Genomic DNA, 19,336 nt, shown 5'->3' on the forward strand with positions numbered 1-19,336 from the left:
GCAATGAATTCTCCCATTCATGAATCTTTGTATATGTTTTGTGCAAGGGAAAAAAATCTATGTCTATTATTTAATTTTTAGTTTTCATATTTTATAGATAGTTGTAAATAAAGCCGTATTTTAAAATAAATATGTTTTGTAATAGAAGAGTTATCACCTTTGACTCCTTGCTATATAAACATGGCTTACATTTACTTTAATGCCCTCATCTACTTATTTCCCTATCTTTAATACCATAATTTGGATTTCTACAACAGACCATTTTTGTTAATTTATTTTTTATTATTTTTTATCCCCAGAAGAATTCTTTTAAAATAATTATTAAGTCTTAATTCTGTTCAATTTATTTTGGAGTCATCATCAGGTCTTTTCTAATAACAACTACACATTTTACAGTTTTAAATTTTGAGTTATTCATAAATCAAAATAAAACTTTAAATTATTTATTTTATTTTGATCTTCAGAGTCTGTATTTGTTGACGGTCAGTTTTCTCAATCCTGCAAATATGTCTTCTGTATTCACTCATGAAGGACGACAAGTCTAGTGTAAAATTCTTGGGTTTATTTCTTTTAAATCACTTTAACTGTTCTTTTATTATCTTCTAAAATTAGCTTTGCAGAGAAAGTCTTTAACTAGAAGTCCTGTTTTGCTTAGTTTTAGGATTTTTTTCATTTGTATTGTAATGAAAACGTATATATTTTAGGACTAGTCTAGGGGATGCAACTCTTTTCATTAATATGTCCTGGAAAACATTGAGTATTTTTAGCCCGCCTTGAACATTTTTAATCAAATGTGACTTTGATTAGTGGCGAAGATCACCACAGAGCTTCAGAGCCTGGGCCCTGAAGTATATGAGAAACCTGCCTTCAAATTCCTGTTCTGCTTCTTACTAGTTACACGGCTTTGAGAAAGTTAACCTTTCTAAGCCTTAGTTTCCACACCTGTAAAAGGGGAATAATAATGCTGTTTATCTCATGGGGTTGTGTGTTCATTAAGTGAAGCATACATAAAGCACCCAGTAAAGCATCTGGTAAATAGGAAAGACTACTTTGTTAGTCCTCAGAGCAAGATAAAGCTAATATTCTGAAGCCAGGTTTGTTTCCTGTCCTCCAAATCCATCGTCTTGTCTTCCTTGTCATCTCTTTCCTTAAAAATATGCAAGAAGTGGCCGGGTGCAGTGGCTCACGCCTGTAATCCCAGCTCTTTGGGAGACCGAGGCAGGCAGATCACGAGGTCAGGAGATCACGATCATCCCGGCCAACATGGTGAAACCCCATCTCTACTAAAACACAAAAAATTAGCCGGGCATGGTGGTGTGGGCCTGTAGAGCCCAGCTACTCAGGAGGCTGAGGCAGGGGAATCACTTGAACCCAGGAGGCAGAGGTTGCAGTGAGCCAAGATTCATGCCACTGCACTCCAGCCTGGCAACAGAGCAAAATTCCATCTCAAAAAAAAAAAAAAAAAAAAATGCAAGAAGTCTTCACATTTGTATTCCACATCAACTCAGCTTTCCATGATATCAATTCCACCTGTCCATGTCAATTTACTCTTTCCTATGCATCCTTTGCTTTTGCTAATACCACTTCATACTCCTCATAATCTTCCTTACTCTCACTCGGTTTGCTTTATTGCTTGGTTGATTCATTTTCCCTGCACTGTGTTTTCCATAAGCTCCATATTATTGTTATTCTTCTAGTCTAGACTCTTCTTTTTTCTCACCACTTCTTTTTCCTTTCCCTATACTCTCCTCTTACGTTTCTTTTTCCTTCTTTTCCTTTTCCTTTCTTTGTTTCCATTCTTTCCTTTGTTTAAAAAAATTATTCATTCTCAATTAAAAAAAAAAAAACTGGCTACAGAAAGGCTGTGGCTATGTCCTTGCTCTGCTTAGCCTCCAAGCACAGACCTACTCAAATCTGCCATTGAAGGATGGGATGAGGGATAAACCTCCCTGTCCAATTCTGAGATTCTAGCAGAGATCCCTCTGAAGTGAGAGGATCATTTCCTCCCACTTCTGACAAAACTAGAGGCTGAACGTCCAATCCCTACAAACACCATTAACCTGACTCTCCATCACGCGCCTCTCCAGTCCAAGACAGTGCAGGTAGCGAGGGTCAGAGCTGAGGCTCTAGAATCTGGCTGCCTGGGCCAGTCTCAACTGTGGCTAATTGTATGACTTTGAGGAAGATCATTAGACTTTCTCTGCTTTGATGTTCTTATTTTGGAAATGAAAGTAATAACAGTATTTGTCTCACAGGACTGTCATGAAGAATAGATGAAATAATGAATATAGAATACTTTTGATAGTGTGTATGCCTGGCACACAGTAAGAAGCCTTCAATACATGCCATCTACTACTCCATACTTTTGGAGATACATCTTTTAGGAAATGTCTTCAGTAGTAAGAAAGAGGGTTGTACAAGAAAAAAATCCACGAGTTAGCAGTCAAGATATTGACTCAGGGCTACCAAGCTCAAGCTACCAAGTCCAAAGAAGCTCAAGGCTTCCAAGGCCAAGGTCTGTGTGGGGTTTTTGGTTGTTCTTTTCCAAATGGTTGCTGCAGCTCCAATCATTATATCCACATTCCAAATAAAAGGAGAAAGGACAAAATGATGCAGGACTAGCAATCTTTATAGCAGGAAAGCAAAGTTTTCTCAGAAATGCCCAGTAGACTTTATTAGTCAGAACTCTGTCTCCTGTGTACCCCTTATTATCAGGGATTCTGGAAAGATAGCATTTTGACATCCCAAGATATATAATAGAGGGAGACAATGAAAAAGAAAGTTAAAAATTATTTTCCTCATAGTCACATTAGCTCATAAGTTTTTTTGAAATACTTCAAAATTTTTGTAATAGATTTCTGTTAGTCTTTGTTGATCTTTTCCTGTGTGTGTGTGTGTGTGTGTGTGTGTGTGTGTGTGTGTGGTGTAATTTTTAAAATATTTTTTATTCCTATCGATGATGTCTAATAATTAGAAAGACTGCTAGGAATTGATACACTAAACCAGGAGTTTCTAAAATAGGCATAATAATTCAGCCATAAAAAAATGAAATCAGCTGGGCGCGGTGGCTCACGCCTGTAATCCCAGCACTTTGGGAGGCTGAGACATGTGGATCACCTGAGGTCGGGAGTTCGAGACCAGCCTGACCAACATGGAGAAATCCCGTCTCTACTAAAAATACAAAATTAGCCAGGAGTGATGGCACATGCCTATAATCCCAGCCACTCAGGAGGCTGAGGCAGGAGAATTGCTTGAAACCAGAAGGCGGAGGTTGCGGTGAGCTGAGATCATGCCATTGTACTCCAGCCTGGGCAACAAGAGCGAAACTACATCTCAAAAAAAAAACCAAACAAACAAAAACTGTTTTTTACAGCAATATGGATGGACTAGAGACTGTTATCTTAAGTGAAACAAGTCAGACACAGAGAGACAAAATACTGCGTGTTCTCACTTAAAAGTGAGAGCTAAGTAATGTATGCACATGGATGTCGAGTGTGGGATGATGGACAATGGAGAATGAGAAGTGGGAGGTGGTGGGAGGGGATTAGATGATGAGAGATTACAGCATACTAATGATGAGAGATTACAGCGTGATTTTCTCCACATTGCGGCTGAGGAAACAGAGACCTCGAGAGGTTCAGTAAATTGTCCAGTGTTACAGAACTATCAGGTAGGAGATCATGATTCACCCTAGGTCTTCCTGACTCTGAAGCATAATTTACACCATCCTCATGTGATTAAGAGGCTGTAGAATGCAAAACAAAATTTATTATTATTTTGAATGAGAAGTAGAAATGGGGGGGGTAACCATGTCTTCCTGCAGGACTTAGTCTGTGAGCCTAGAACTGCATAATTTATACATGCTAAGTCCTGGGACAGCCCACAGAATGAGCAGAAAAGGGAAAGTGAGCAAGAGTTTCTCACAGGTTGAGGGGGATACATTTAGGAACACTCACACTGTCACATTTGCCTACTCTGAACAGTTTTCAAGCTTGGGGTAAAAAATGAAGGCCAGAACTAGATTCTGGGTTATGGGTTTGAATAAAAAGAGGCCTTAAGGATTATATTCAGGGCACAATTGTTGGAGGGAGTTAAGTGTACAGGGAGACCTGGTGGAAAGCTTCATAATTGCAATTTGGTTTCAATGCATGTGATCTCAAATGACTGACCCTTCCTCCTCAAGTTCTATTTTGTAAGAGCTTATGTAGCAAAGTATTTCAAGGAAATGATTATTGAGCTTGCAAACAAAATATTATATTTTCATAGGGGCTGCATAAAACATAATTTTTGTCTTTTACATGCAGTAAGTATTTGCAGTGATAAGCCAGGATTTCTAAGGAAAAGACACTTCAGCTTCAATGACAAAATTTTTCTTTATAAATTAGGGGCTATCTTTTCTTAAGTGTGTTTAGAATCCAAATTTACCTTTGGTTTAGAGTAAATCCAGGGGATTAGAATATTTTCACAATAAAACTTTGTGTGGTCCTGCTTTTCTTTCATTTTTTCCACTTTGGTTCAGGTGTGGAGGAATCATAAGTGGGTATTTGGATAATACCAATACAACTCACATTTCTAAATCCTGAGGTATTATTAACTGTATTTTCCAATACTACAAACCAATTTTAGGCCTGAGACTTTTGAATTATTGTAGAACACAAAACAAAGCAAAACAAATGCACCCCCAGTGGCGGATACTCCTGCTCGCAATGGGACTGACAATCTGATGATCCTTTCGGGCTCTTCATTACCTAACAAAAGAAGATTGTTTTTCTTTGTTGGATGGTCGGTATTTTATTCTTGAATTACCACTTTCATACACTAGCTGCAATCAGAGTAATGTTTTTACCTATCTCAGCAGGCTTTAAATACTTTCTGCCTCATCTTTGTGTCTCCAGCTCACCATGAATCTGTTCCCATAACTGCCGATTTGTTTTAGCATTGGTACAGTGACATTAATTTTCTGACTGCTTGTTTCTATTTCTATTTTACATAATCTTTAAAAAGTGGTTTTATTTTGGATTGAAGGAGACTAGTTTCATCTTGAATTCGTTTTGAACATTTAGGAAGTTGGATATTTGCGATGCTGATTGATCATGCTATTTTTCCCATTGATCTGGGCCTCATCATTTCATTAGACAGAATCACTCTTTTATTTTAGGAAACAGTTTCCTTATCTGGACTAGCTGTTGCTCCTCTTATTGATAAGTTCTCTTTCTGTAATAAGATGTGTATCTGTTGTCTTTTTTATCAGCTGCCCCGAAATTACAATGAGGATGTATTTGGATGGTGGGTTGAGTGAGAGGTTGGTTATTTTTTTCTCCTTAATAAGTGCAGGTGAGTCAGTCACCCAAGATTTGAGATTGGTCCTTGTTTTTGAAGACCACCAGATACAGATGTATTTCTAGCACTCACACATGAATTTCCTAGAATTATCTGGGAAAACCCTTCGGTGAAGGATTTTTTTTTCTTTTTTAATTGAAGTGCTAGCGGTTGCACTTAGCCCAACAAGAAGCACAACACAAAATGTCTCTCTTGGGAGATGTCCTGCTTCTTCTAAACCTTGTGTTGGGCCTGTGAAATACTCTGAACTGCTCAGAGTAAAAATGTAATGCAAATACTGGGTCGTGATAGTGTCATTAATTATGCTGTTTTTGCAGCTGAAAAGTAGAAAACTAGAAGTGTTTAAGGTGAGGTTCAGCTGAGGTTCGTTGAATGGAGAAGAGTCACGTAGCCTGGCTGTGAACCACATCCAAGTGTGTCCATGGCAGGCAAGATGACAAGTTCATAACAATAATGGTATGCAATAATACACTGATGTTATGACATACAGTATACATGTAAACTATTATAAAAATCATATGATTTTCCTGGTATGTTATTTTTATGTTTACCTTTGAAAGAATGGGTAAAAGGCCTTTGGAACCTGCATAACAAATTAAGACTCAGGAATCTTCTGAATGCTATGGTAAACAAAAATCAACAGAGTCAAGAAAGAGAGTATGTGTACAAAGTGTGTGTAACCATGAGGACACGACGGGCCATACTTGGCTTTTTGATCCATTTGTCAAAGAACTTCCTGACAAATAGATGTGTGTCTCTGCTTCACCTTTGTGGATCCATTTGGAAATAGTGTTATATGGTGATTGATAGCATAAGTTATACAGCCAAGTCCAGCTGGCTTGAATTCTAGTTCTACTTACTACTTGTGTATTTGAGTTACTATGTGTAACTCAAAGCCTCAGTTTTGTCGTCTGTGAAACAGAAATAAGAATGTTACCCACGTCATATGATTTTCAATATCATGCAACAATCATGCACATAAAACATACACTGCCTGGCCCTGGCCAAGTGCTCACTAGATGTTGGTTATTGCTATGAGTTCAGCAAAGGATGCAAAACTATAAATGATTACGTATACAGAACTCCTGAGAAAGTCATGTTCATTTCCTTGGTTTGAAAGGTCATAGATGGCTACCCATATCTTGTAGGTGTTTATAAATGTTGTTCTCTTCATATATATTTTTGTTTGAGGGCATTTGTTAATTCCAGGAAGAAATTTGAGAGGTGTGTAGCATAACTACATGTGATTTATTATAGGGTGGTGGTCACGAGACTCAGGATTGGGAGATGTTGTTCTTTTCTCCAGGTGGGTTAGACTTTTGATCTCTCAATAGTTGCTTGCTTCAAAGCTCTTGTTGCACAAGTTTGTCTATTCTTGGAGATCAGAGAGGTCTCAGTTTTCAGAGGCCACTGGAGTTTGGGTCCAAGATACTTGGCAGAGAGAAATAGGTATTAGGGAGTCCTAAATTATGGTTGTGGACTGTGGAGTTCCCTGCAGAGAGCACTCAGCCTTCTCTCTCTGCATTTGTTTTATAAATGGTTTATGAGATCTCTCATAGTTTGACTTAGTCTTCACGTCTGCATCGTCCCTGTGAGTACAAATACAAATGAAAAGTAAGATGTGAATCAGACGTATCCATAAACAAGAGTTGTCTCTGGATTCTAGCAATAAATAAACCATAATGTCCAGCAAAATTAACCTATGGCTATTTCCTGAGCTAATTATCTTCCCACAGATAGAAAAACTACTGATTCCAGGTCCATTGGTTTTTCAATTTATCTTCCTTACTTTATTTTGGTGAAATTCAGGAAATTTTCAAATTAGATCATTTTGGAAGTTGTGCATTACCAAATATCAGAGTAAAACCATCCAAACACCTTCTTTTTCCATGTGTAGTTCCAATTTCCTGAAGCTAATTTCTTCCTTCTAATTACAAGCACTCCAAGAACTAGGTTTTGCTACTCAGCATGAAAACAAGTAACTCTTATTTCTTCAGTCTGAGTTTGAATGCAGGAGGCTTTCTGAATCTGCCAGAATACAGGTGTTTAAGGTATAAGATCAATGTAAATGTTCCCTGTTCTATTATGAAAATTAAATTTTTAGTGCTAAGCTTCACTGGGGAAAATGTGGATCTCCCAATGATCAGAATTTCTTGCTTAATATTTCTGAAGAAATCTTGCCCTGGTGACAGGTAACATGAGACATTGACTTCTTTTCTTTTTTTCTCCTCCCTAAAGGAGAGTTAAGTTTAAGGAGTTAAAATGTGAAAGTTCTGTGTGTCAAATGTTATTTTTAAATTACTAGGTTGATTTAGATATTTTCATCAAACCTAAGTGTGTTCTTTGGTATCTGACTGTTTACTCATGACAAAATAAAAACATACATGTTCATTTGGGAGGATTCTGTTTTACCATAAATAAGTGGCTAGAATGTCTTTCTGGACCAAGCTTTCTTGTCATTTTTGTCCTTCACCCTAATAACTAGGACATACCATCTTAGGCAGAGCTAGAACATCTTATGTTGAGACTGGCATTCAGGATTATCCCTTGACTTACTTTCTAATTTCTGTGACAGTAGTGCATTGAGTCTACTGAATGATCATGTGAATGAATTTAGTGTTAGTCAGCAAAGGCTCAAATCGTGCTATTTGTTTTAGAAGCAAAACATCCTGCTCCTGGATTCCACCAAACAGCCTGCCTCCCTTTCTTGAAAGTTTCTTGCTTTATCAGGTTCTAAAATTGATTCCTAACAAGTGCTGTATCCTAAGAAAACAAGAATAATTCTGTTTTCATCGTTCTCATATTTTTAAAGTTTATGTAATTGGGATTTAATTTCCACAATTCAAGTTCTTTTGTTAATATAATTTTACCAAGTAATCGAGATCCAGTCTTACCTGCTCTGGAAACTTTAAAAAATGGCAGGACTCAGTCTCCTTTTATTTTCAATCTGAGACCGTAACAGAAAAAGTATCAGAACTCAATAGTACTTTTCTTTCCCCATTTCTTTCATATTCAAGCCACCAAATAAGAGCTGTGGCTGCAAATTTTAGCAAAATGCTTTGCTGTCTACCACTTCTTAATAGCTTATTATGCACCAGGCACAAGGTTAAGTACTTGGCATTATTTTAACTGATTCAATCAGTACAACGACATAAAGCAGATATTAGCATCCATGTTCTAAGTGGGGATACTAAGACTTTGAGAGGTTAATTTCACATAGAAAATGAAGGAGCCAGAATCTGATCACTAGACCCCTTCTTACTAGAAGGCTGCCCTGACCACCCTAAAAAACATAGATGTGGTGAGTATGATAGGGAAAAAAATGTAGTATAAAGTGAAGAAACATACAGGCCCTATCATGAAAAATTAGGTACAATTAAGATATCAAGTTCTCCCTCTGCCCGAAAGACCCCAATGTCCATACACCTACAAAAGAGAGTGCAGAAAGACTACCCCAAGCCCCATCACACCTCAAGGCAGGTAGTGAGTAATTTTCTCCTCTTCCCTAAATCTTCTGTCCCATCCTTTGCAAATATTACTGCTGAAGTGAAGGTAGCTGGTGAGAAACAAATAAAATGGCTGCACATGCTGCATGAAAATTGTCATATTTCTTAGTTAAGTAAAAGATCAGCACACCTCAGAATTCAAGACTGAATGAAATAAGTATCCTGATTAGAATTGCATGCATGCGCTGAGTCAAATGTCTTCGAGTATATACATAGTCTATGAAAGGGAATAAAAGTCTGTGTGTATGTGCTTGGATTTGTTTCTGTGTGATTATGATTAGCATTGCAGTTCTCCAATGAAAGTATCTCCTGCTCAGTAGTCTCTTTTGTGTTCTTCAGTGCTAGTAGCCATAAGAACTAGGTGTCTAAGAACACACTATAATAACTACCCATTGCAAATTAAGAATACTCTTATAGCTGTCTGTGCCTTGGAGCCCAGCTTTGGGTTCTGTACCATGTTCTCTTCCTTAAAAATGCTGAAAATTGGGATGCTGTTTCGTTGAGATTTTTCCATATCCCACATATGTATGCATAGAAGGTTAAACATTGCTAAGTTCTTCTGGTAAATTGCAACTCAATTACCGAACTATTCAATGATTAAAGAAGAAACGTTTCAGAGGCCTTCTGTTTTGATTTTAGCTTACTGTAATCTGATGATTATCCAAGCTTTTATACAAAGAACCACAGCACCATAGTAGGCAGCCATTTTGTTGAGGAAACTGGAAATGCTCACCCTTTTAAAAAACTAAGTTACCCTGACTACAGTCTTATTATTTCTTCAGTTTAAGGTTACATTTTCTGCCTCCCACAGACTAATGTCACTTCTCCATGTTGAGAACAAGAGCGGCATTTGGCATTTGGTTATCCCAAACCCAAATCTCTGACCCTTTGTTTTTAGTACTTTGCCATTTTGATTTTGCTTTTTTAATTTGCTTGTGACTCTCTGCTTCCCCCATCTTTTTTTTTTTTTGGTACAATGATTCTTACCTTGTCTTTCCCCAGTCCGTTTCTGACCTGGAGAGACGTACAGCATGTTATTGTCAGGACTTCCCGTGCGGGACATTTGAACGCTAATGACTGGAAAACCAATGCTGCTGGTTTTAAGGGTGAGAACTTCTTTCATATTCTGTCACAGGCAAAATATTTTTATTTTTCCCCCATTTTAAATGGAGAGCAGGAAATAGAACCCCTCAAACGAAACTTTAAATTTTGTGCTGACAAACAAAGAGCTTGATCTTTTAGTAAATAAAAGGCAGGTTGATTTTTTTAAGTTAAAACTACACAGATAAGGGAGATTTCTTTGGCTTCTCACATCATAGGTCAATTTTTTTAAAAGATCGACCAACCCCCATGCATAGTCGGCCTATGGGACCCCTGATTAGTTTACTATTTGCTGTCACTGAATATCTAAGTGATATTTATAATAATGTATTTTAAAATTCCTCACCTTCTATAGGACTACTTCCACTTCAATAATAACTGATATATATTGTTCACTTTAGTGTAGCAGTGTTAGTTGCTAAGGCCATGCATTCTACAAATTTTGTTTTTGTTTGTTTTAAATCTTCCACAAAGAAAAGCAGGTTAATAATTCTAAGAAATGTTACTTTATATAAACTAAAAATTCTAATGAAGCTTTATAATGTCCAGTCCTTATGCAATTGTGCACAATATGTAACAAGTACTGAATATTTTCCCATGGCTAATACAGATCATAGTTCCCAAAGTTTTATTAACAGTAGCTATTCTATTTGTTGTCATAGGTAATATATGTTATAATAAAAATAAAATAGCTATATAAAACATATATCCTAAAGTTTAGTATATTTACTCAAGTTGTAAGTGACCTAAGTTATAATAAGGTTTTAATTCATTAATCTAACTTATAACAAACATTAATTTGTTTATATCTATAGACTTAAAACGTATTCCCAAATAATCTTAGTATCATCATATATCTGTATGGATGAAATACAGTGTCCCATAGCACAGGGCACATCTACTTAAAAATTGAGGTTCTGATGGTCAGACCGTTGGTAACATGGTCCTGGGCAAGTCATTTAATTTTTAAGGCCCTAATAATTTAAGCATTTTGGATGCTAAGTAACATTATCTACATATCATATCTTACATATGATCTTAATATATCCTTATATATATCCTTATATGAGCAATATATGCAAATATTTCTGCCAGAATGTGTATTCTTAAAATTACTTGTAAATAATTTATTATAGACTCATGCTGAAACAAAACCTATAAATATCCTAGATAACCAGTGCCACATTAATAATTCTTTGATTAATATCTTCACAGAAGGCTTCACTCTATTTTTAGGAAAAGAATATTTCTCTGCTTTGGAGTATTATCAAACACCTTTCCATGCATGTAAACTATATCATGCAGCAGTGTTCAATGAACTTTTAATCTAGAGTTGTAAATACCTGTTGGCATTGCATTCTCTGAAGCCCAAATCAGGAGATTTGATCCCAAAATTGTAACTGTATGGGCGACATCAAAATTATTTGAAATTTCGGTTGTTCCGGAAAATCCAGGATGTAATTTGCCATATGTATGTTTCATTTTGATTAGCTTCCACATGCTCCCAACTCGTACAATATAAATCCATGAGGCTGCAGGGGAGAGAAGGAGCTGACACATAACCTTAGCTAGTTGAAAGCTGGAATGAACTTCTTAGTAGAAGGATCACAGACTAAGGACATTAACCTCCATGAAGCTGAAGAAACTTTAACCCAAATAAGTGTCTTAGTTTTACTTATTCCTTTTTGGTAATTTAAAAAGAGCAAATGGTTCTAACAAAAATGCAGCTCTTTTGAAAACCTCTGTTATTTTAGGAGAGGGGGAAACAGAGGATTTAGACTAAATCACCAGACCCAAACCTGAATCTGAAGGGGTTTGTGCACTGCTTCTGGCAAGGAAGAAATGGTATTTTACTATTGCACGTGGCAATATTTAGTATAATATTTCACTCTTCTCTTAGATGGCTGCCAAGAGTAACAATTAAAGTTCGCTTTTTCACAGATGAATTATTCTGAATGGGCTGGGCTCCCAAGTGGGATTGTTTTGTAATTTTGTTGATGGCAAGTCCCATATTTCATCTAAACAGGATCATAATAAGATGACTTTAAGAAAAAAAAAAAAAAGTTATTTTCTTCTCTACTGTAAACATTACCATCCCTCCCTAGAGTCCCACAAATAAATGTGATTAAGGCAGAGGCTAGCAGGAGAAGCAACATGCTTTGGGGAAGTGGAGAATGCAGGGTACTAGGACTGCAGAAAGATGCTATGACTTTTTAGGAAATAACATCTGAAAGAACAAAAAAGAGCTAGTGCTTAGGAAAGGTTCCTACAACAAGAGCTCAACAAGGGCTTGTATTTAAATTAGGTCAGCCGGCTTTTGCAGGTCTTGCTTAGCAGGAATCCATAGTCACATATTTCTCCTTAGACTGGGAAAATGGAAATTGCCTACCTAGAGAAGTGTGTGGTCCTGGGTGCCCTTCTTTGTCTCACCCAACTCAGTCCTAACAGAGTAAAATATATGCGTGAAATGAATCTGAAAACTCCTGTTCTTCCCTGGGCTTGCTTTTGTTTTCCCAGTGTCGAGTAATTTATTAATAACTTGTTGGAAAAGTAGTTTAAAAAAAAAATAGGAGAACAATTTCACAAATTGCTCAATAGGTACCTGCCAATAATAGGGACATCAGCTTCCCCCGTCAGAATTTCTTTCTCATCAGGTAAAGCAGAAGCCACTTAGAGTAGCAAACAACTCAGTTTTGGAGTTCAGACATCACTAGACTTGATAGTCTTTGTTATCACTGATAACTTCAGTAAAGCCAACACCCCAATGAATAGTCTCTACCAAAACCCTACCCAATCCATTTTATCCAACCTCCTTACATTTCTTCAGACATACCCCCATGTCCTACATCCTAGGCAGACAGCAGGACTAGATGATGTGTGCAGCCCTCCTGAAGGCAGACTTGATCCATTCTTACCCACATGTGTTATGGACTGGAACAGGGAAGGGTTTCTCGTCCTGAAGCAGCTGCTGGCTTGGACAGATTCTCATTCAGGCTAGGAAGTTGGCCTTGAACAACTAAAGAATGTGGCTTTCTGATGACTCATCTCTGTTTCTCTGAGAGTGGGATTACCCTGGAGGTGCTCACTGATGAGCTAGGGACAGAGAACTTTCTTCTTTTTCTGTGCCCTCCTTATAAAAGCACTCTGTAAATGACCCTGTAATGAGATGACCTCACAGAGAGGGAAGACACATGTAAACATTCTTATGTTAATGGCACCTTAATTTTCAACAATTTTAATCAAACTAAGATTATTCCATCCTGCTGTTTCTTAAATAATAATAACAATCTCTTATAGTATAATTAAAATATCTTTTCCAGTAGATTTGTTTTTCAGAATAAACATAATCTGATGAATACATACCTATGGAAACTGACTAAACATTGTTTGGCCTTGTTCATCTTGTGAATAATCCTAGCTAAGTTTCAGACAACAGCTTTTGACTTTAAACCTCCTCCAGAGATAGTTTTTTTTAATTAAATGGTATAATATCATGTACCTATCAGAGAATCTACTTTACATTGCCCATGAGAATAGGGAATTATTTGCCTTAGACCAGATGAACAGATGTGATATTCTGCCACCAGAGAACTGAAATCCAAATTCCAGTATTTTGCTTCTGACCAGTATTTGCAATGCCAGAAGGTGACTTTGGCATTAAGCTGTTTGGGGTTTTGTTAATATTATTTCTTTCCTCCCTTGATCCCTTCCCTTTCTGCTTATGAAAAGTCTTTTCTGTTTTGTTTTGTTTTCTATTCTTTCTAATTCTCCCTTGTGTTCCCTAAAGCATACAAATTAGCCATAAAAGTGAAGGCTTTTGCCATTCCAGCTGGTTTTTCTTCCTGGAATTTAATGGATGTTATCTCTTCATTTATTTATTTACCAATATTTCCTGAGCACCTTCAGCATGCCAACCCAACACATGTTGAAGTGAGCGCAGAAAGTGGGAGGGGAAGAAACGTCAGGGACACCATGGCATTGACTAATCTGACCTGCCCTGGTGTAACTTACATACAGAAACAGAAATTTACACTCCATCTCTTTTTTTCTTTAGTCAAGCCCCAACAATCTGCCAGGTCATGTTAGATAAGTGTTGATGATCCTTCTCTCATCATCTAAAATTCACCTTAATGTCGGCAGCAGAAGGCATCTGCTATAGAGAATATCTTCTGTGGTGTCTGATGTGTATTTTGACCAGCTCCATTTGGGCGTAGAGTATATGCAGATCCATAGAGCCATGCAGAAGACTTTTAAATCAGGCATTTTTCATAACCTATGGCTTGTATCATTTCAGGAAGAAGTTAGCTCTTTCTTGTGATCTCCTCCCTTTTAGTGCTATAATCTGAGGAAACTGTAAATCCACTGACCTCTCCCACCAGTGCCTGGGCTGTGCAGGCTGATTCTTGCCCCAAGTCCTTATCTTTGGTTTGGGTGTGAAGTTATAATTATAATTGAATGCATGCAACATCAGTGATCTAGTTTTCTTTTTTTCAAAGTGTTTATATTGGATTATATGACTGTATACAGTTAAACTCTCTTAAATCTAGGAACAGGAATAGACATCAGATAATAAATTAGGACCTTCTGTCATCTTTACTAGGCGAAAGAATGAAAAAAATGTCATTGAAAATCAAAAAATGACAACTAAGTGAGAGAGGTTACCACGCCTTCCATTTCACTGCCCTCCCAGACTATGTAAGTCTCTTTTTTTCTACCAGCATGTTGCTGAAACCTCCCCCATCCCCACTGACTCTTTCTTTGACCACAACTAAACTACTAGATTTTTTTTTTTTTTTTTAATTTCTAACTGATTACCCACCGTGGGGAAAACAATTGACAGTCTAACATGACTTCTTAGCCTCTGAGGCCTTAACTTTTAATAACCTGTATTACTTTTAATTGCCATCATTTTATTTCTACTGGTAGGGTTGATAATTTTAAGATGTCCAATATATTTTTAATACCTACCTGTCTTGCTTTCAGTTTGTAACACTTATTAAAAAGAATTCAAAGTGCTGAAACCATTAAGCATGCTGTGTGTTCAATCAAAATGAAAGGTTTTGAAATGTGCTTCTGAGTTGTGTTTTGAGTATAAAGTGATTTCTGATGTGTTACCATTTGAAAGGGTAAAGTTTCATTTTCCTTTATTATTTCACTGTACAAATAATATTCCATCTTCGCCACCTACTATGCTGATACACTGTTGGTAGCTATGATTAAAGCTACATAATGCACTTTAATTGGTAGTGTGTACATTGTGGTTTTAAAGAAAGCTTGAAGTGAAGTGGTACTCATCTGGTCAGTGTCTGAGGTGGTATTATCAGAAGAATTAGTTGCTTGACTCCAGTCTTGAGGCCTTTCCTACTTGAAAAGACAGAGGGAAGTAAATACATTTGATTCCACCTAATAAAATGTGCCCCCTGGAAATGCTGCCTAACATATTTTTTTTAAGATTCTGTTTTCTACCATTGTGCTCTGCGAACTCATACCCATTTCATATTTATTGACTGAAACTCTTTCATTTTTGTATTTATTGACCATTGTGTAGATGAGCTTATCTTCTAGCTCATTTACAAAAAACAAAAACAAAAACAAAAACCAAACAAACAAACAAAACAATGTGAATCACACAGAATTCAGGAATTTTACGCTTATTGTTTTGCCTGGTAGATGATTTACCCAAACATCTCCATGGGAATATAGAAGCCCTGATAGCAAACTCTGCTTGGTCATGGCTTAATCCAGAGTCTTTCATCCAAAATGCCCACTTGTCTCATCAGAATGTTCAACTCATGCCTACCAAATATGTGACGCTCAAAAATATTTTCTACAAATGAAAAGTGATGTTTTCTCTGTGCCTGTCCTTGACTGAATGGTGGTATTAGGTTTTTTAGGCTTTTGGGGGTTTCATTTTGTTTTGCCCTTTCATCCCTGTAAGTTTTAAATGCATGCGGTTTCACACTTAAAACCCATTCTCAAAATAGAATTAAAATGATGGTTGCACTATTTGCCTGTTATCTCTATACAAGATGTAATTAGTTAATGAAGAGAACTATGTTTGGAGTGGTTTTGTGATTTTGCCAAAATCTTAAGAGCCTTTAAATTCTAGAAGAAAGTCTATTAGTGATATTTTCTGTGGCCTTTGAGGAAGCCAATTAGAGTTTTTGTACCTTGGTTTTTGAGGAATGTGGATAGCTAATACTAAACATAATGAGAAGAATGAATTGAATGAAAAGTGCTTTGAAAATGGAAAATACCAAACAAAAAGAGTCTTAAAAGTATATCTTCATACATGAACCTTTCTACTCCCTGAAATGAGAATAAAGATGCAGAACTGTGATGTGAATTAGAATTTTTGGGGGGTTGAAAATTAATTCAGTTACCTGGAGTGGGCTAGAGAAAATATATCAAGGACTTTATAATAAAATTATTACTAATATGGCATCAAAGTTTTTTAACCATTAATCGTGTATCAATGATAATGCAACTATACTTAAATTCTGTTTTGCAAATTAATTTAAATGTTTAAATGTCACCTTAAGTTCAACCTACTAAATCTTTAAAGCTGTAATTAATTGCTTCAACTTAGGAACTAATGATAGAAATCTGAACTGATTGTAGCCTATCAACAGCCTATCAACTCTAGTAATTGATATTCAGTGTAAATCTGTGAGTTTAAAATATGATTTTTAGCAATGTGTAAAAGCATCTACATTTAAGAGAAAGTAGACGTCTCTTTTGTGTAATCACCTGAAGAAATTCAAATCTCTAATTCTAATGAGGCTGGACTTTACCTAGGTATTTGTAAAACTCTTCTTTCAGCACATGACTTTGACTATTCTTAATAACAACTCTTAATATTTTGTGGTTGTGGTTGATATTTTAGGCAAAGATATATGTCGTCAAGCTCTAAGCTTGTGATTATAGAGGATGATGTCAGTCCAAAAGTGTATTTTGACTATAAAGTAATGAAATTGAACCACTCATAATTGGATTCTGAATCCAGTTCCAAAATAAGATGCCCAAAAATGATTTAAGTCAAGAGAGTCTTAGCAAAGTACACACACACACACCCCTCTACATTCTTTTTACAGCCTATTTTAAAATTCAACAATCATTTTCTTATTTGAGGTTTTGTATTTATTTAAAACAAAAAATTCACTCAGCTCTGAACTCAGTGGTTCAGTGGTTGGGCTCCAGAGTCCAACAACTTGGAAGTGAATCCCAGCTTTATACAGTATATCTGGTAATCTTCATACATTCTTAATCAGCTTTATTGAGGTAAATTTACATACAATAAAAAAGCACATTATTTTATGTGTACAGTTCAGTGAGTTTTGACACAGGTGTACATCTGTGTGACCATCACCACGATCGAGTTATAGAAACCTCTGTCACCCTAACGAGTTATTCTCTGCTCCTTTTTCATCCTCTACCCTCCTCCTGCCCTGGCAACCACTGATCTACTTTCTGTCCCTATAGATGAGGTTGTCTTTTGTAGGCTTTCATATAAATTAAATTATTTGAAACCGGCTTCTTTCTAGCCATATAAGATTTTTGAGGTTCATCTGTGTCATTAAGTAAGTCAGGCATTCCCACCATAAAAGAGAATGAGATCATGTCTTTGAGGGAACGTGGATGGAGCCGGAGGCCATTATCCTTAGCAAACTAACTCAGGAACAGACAACCAAATACTACATGTTCTCACTTGTAAGTGGGAGCTAAATGATGAGAACTCGTGAACACAAAGAAGGAACAACACACACTGGGGTCCACTTAAGCAGGGAGGGCGGGAGGAGAAAGAGGAGCAGGAAAAATAACTGTTGGATACTGGGCTTAATACCTGGGGGATGAAATAATCTGTACAACAAAGCCCCATGACGTGAGTTTACCTATATAACAAACCTGCATATGTACTCCTAAACCTAAAATAAAAGTTAAAAAAAAAGTAATGTTTTAAATTTTTAAAAGTATATCAGGCATTCATTCTCTTTTATTGCTATCTAGTATTCCACTGTATGAATATACCACAATTTCTATACTCATTCACTTTTTCATGGAACATTTTATTGTTTCTGGTTCCGACTTAGTATGAGTACAACTGTTCCAAATAGTTACGTAAAAATCTTTATGTGGACAAATTATAATTTTAAAATACTAGTCAGAAAAGTCCTCTTTAATTTGAACATAAACCCTGAAGAATAAGGGAGCATTCCAAGTAGCTAACTAGATATAGAGCATTTCAGGCAAGATGAATAGCATGTACAAAACCTGTTCAAAGAAAAGCAAGGAGGCCATCCTAGCTGGGGTGGAGTGAGCAAAGGAAAGAATGAGGAAAATTGTATCATATAAAGAATTTAATGCCTCTCTTCATTCATAGTATATACTTAAGTAAAATTATGAGCTATATGTCATGCATTCTAATAAAACATATTCAGTTAATATTCTGTTCAGATTTTTGTAAGATAAGAATCCAGTATATTTTATATAGAGACACAGATGTAGATGTATATAGAGTTATATCCATTAACATGGAATTTGTATTTTCGAAATGAAATTTGATCCCTAGCACTTTCAAATATTAGACTCACTACATTATAGTCACATGTCTCTTGTGACACTTCTTTTCTCTTCTTTGTAGTCTGTTTTCTCTAATTTGGGCTATTTTCATTTCATATTGTCAGCGATTTTAGTTGATGGTTCTGGATAAATTATTAACCTTATTTTCTCTTTTTTATAAGATTACTTGGATTTCAATAAACAATAAATGGCCTCAAAAGTGTTGGAAAAAGCATAATCTGCCAATGATTATGAATTATATTAATGACATATGCCTAACCTAAATAAAGCATAAATAAGTACAGTGAGAGGGTGAAAGATGTTTGAGAACTTGAGGGTTACCAAAAATTGGGGAACCAAGCTTATCTGGAATAACGTAGTTTCTTTTAGTTTAAACAAATGCCTTCTTTTGTTTGTGTTTCTCAGGGACTGGAAATTATAACTGGAGGAGACAGCTATGGTGAAGGCAACAGGTCAGGGGAAGGGGCAAAAGAGAGGGCTCAGTGTACAAAGAGGACAGGTATGGTGTGATGAGGAAAGTAATCTAAAAGAAATCAAAAGCAAAGCTACTTGAATCCTGCAGTTAGGAGTTCTCATTTCATTTGAAAAACATTTTGGAGCCGCTGCAGTGATTGAGAAAGTGAGCTAGATAGTAGTAATGACTTTCAAGCAAGTTGATTCAAGTTGCTAGTCTGATGTCAAAAAGCATATTATTTCTTACACTGATGGTGTGAATCCATTGTTCCTATATGTCTTACAAAATGGCATGTATGTAACAAACTGACTGGTTGAAATGAAAGGAAATTGTCTTGCAGTGATCATTTTATATT

The 19,336-nt window shown here is 36.3% G+C and overlaps 1 protein-coding gene across 3 annotated transcripts in view; it reads left to right on the forward strand.

Moving 5' to 3' along the window:
* PCSK5 (proprotein convertase subtilisin/kexin type 5) overlaps positions 1-19,336 on the forward strand; it is a 468,314-nt gene that overhangs the window by 234,612 nt on the left and 214,366 nt on the right. For all 3 annotated transcript variants that reach the window (XM_054502930.2, XM_054502928.2, XM_054502929.2), the window contains exon 10: positions 9,849-9,952. In XM_054502930.2, the coding sequence (XP_054358905.1) occupies positions 9,849-9,952 (104 nt within the window). The remainder of the gene's footprint in view (positions 1-9,848; positions 9,953-19,336) is intronic.

This window comes from Pongo pygmaeus, chromosome 13, assembly GCF_028885625.2.
Source record: "Pongo pygmaeus isolate AG05252 chromosome 13, NHGRI_mPonPyg2-v2.0_pri, whole genome shotgun sequence".
NCBI classification, from domain to species: Eukaryota; Metazoa; Chordata; class Mammalia; order Primates; family Hominidae; genus Pongo; species Pongo pygmaeus.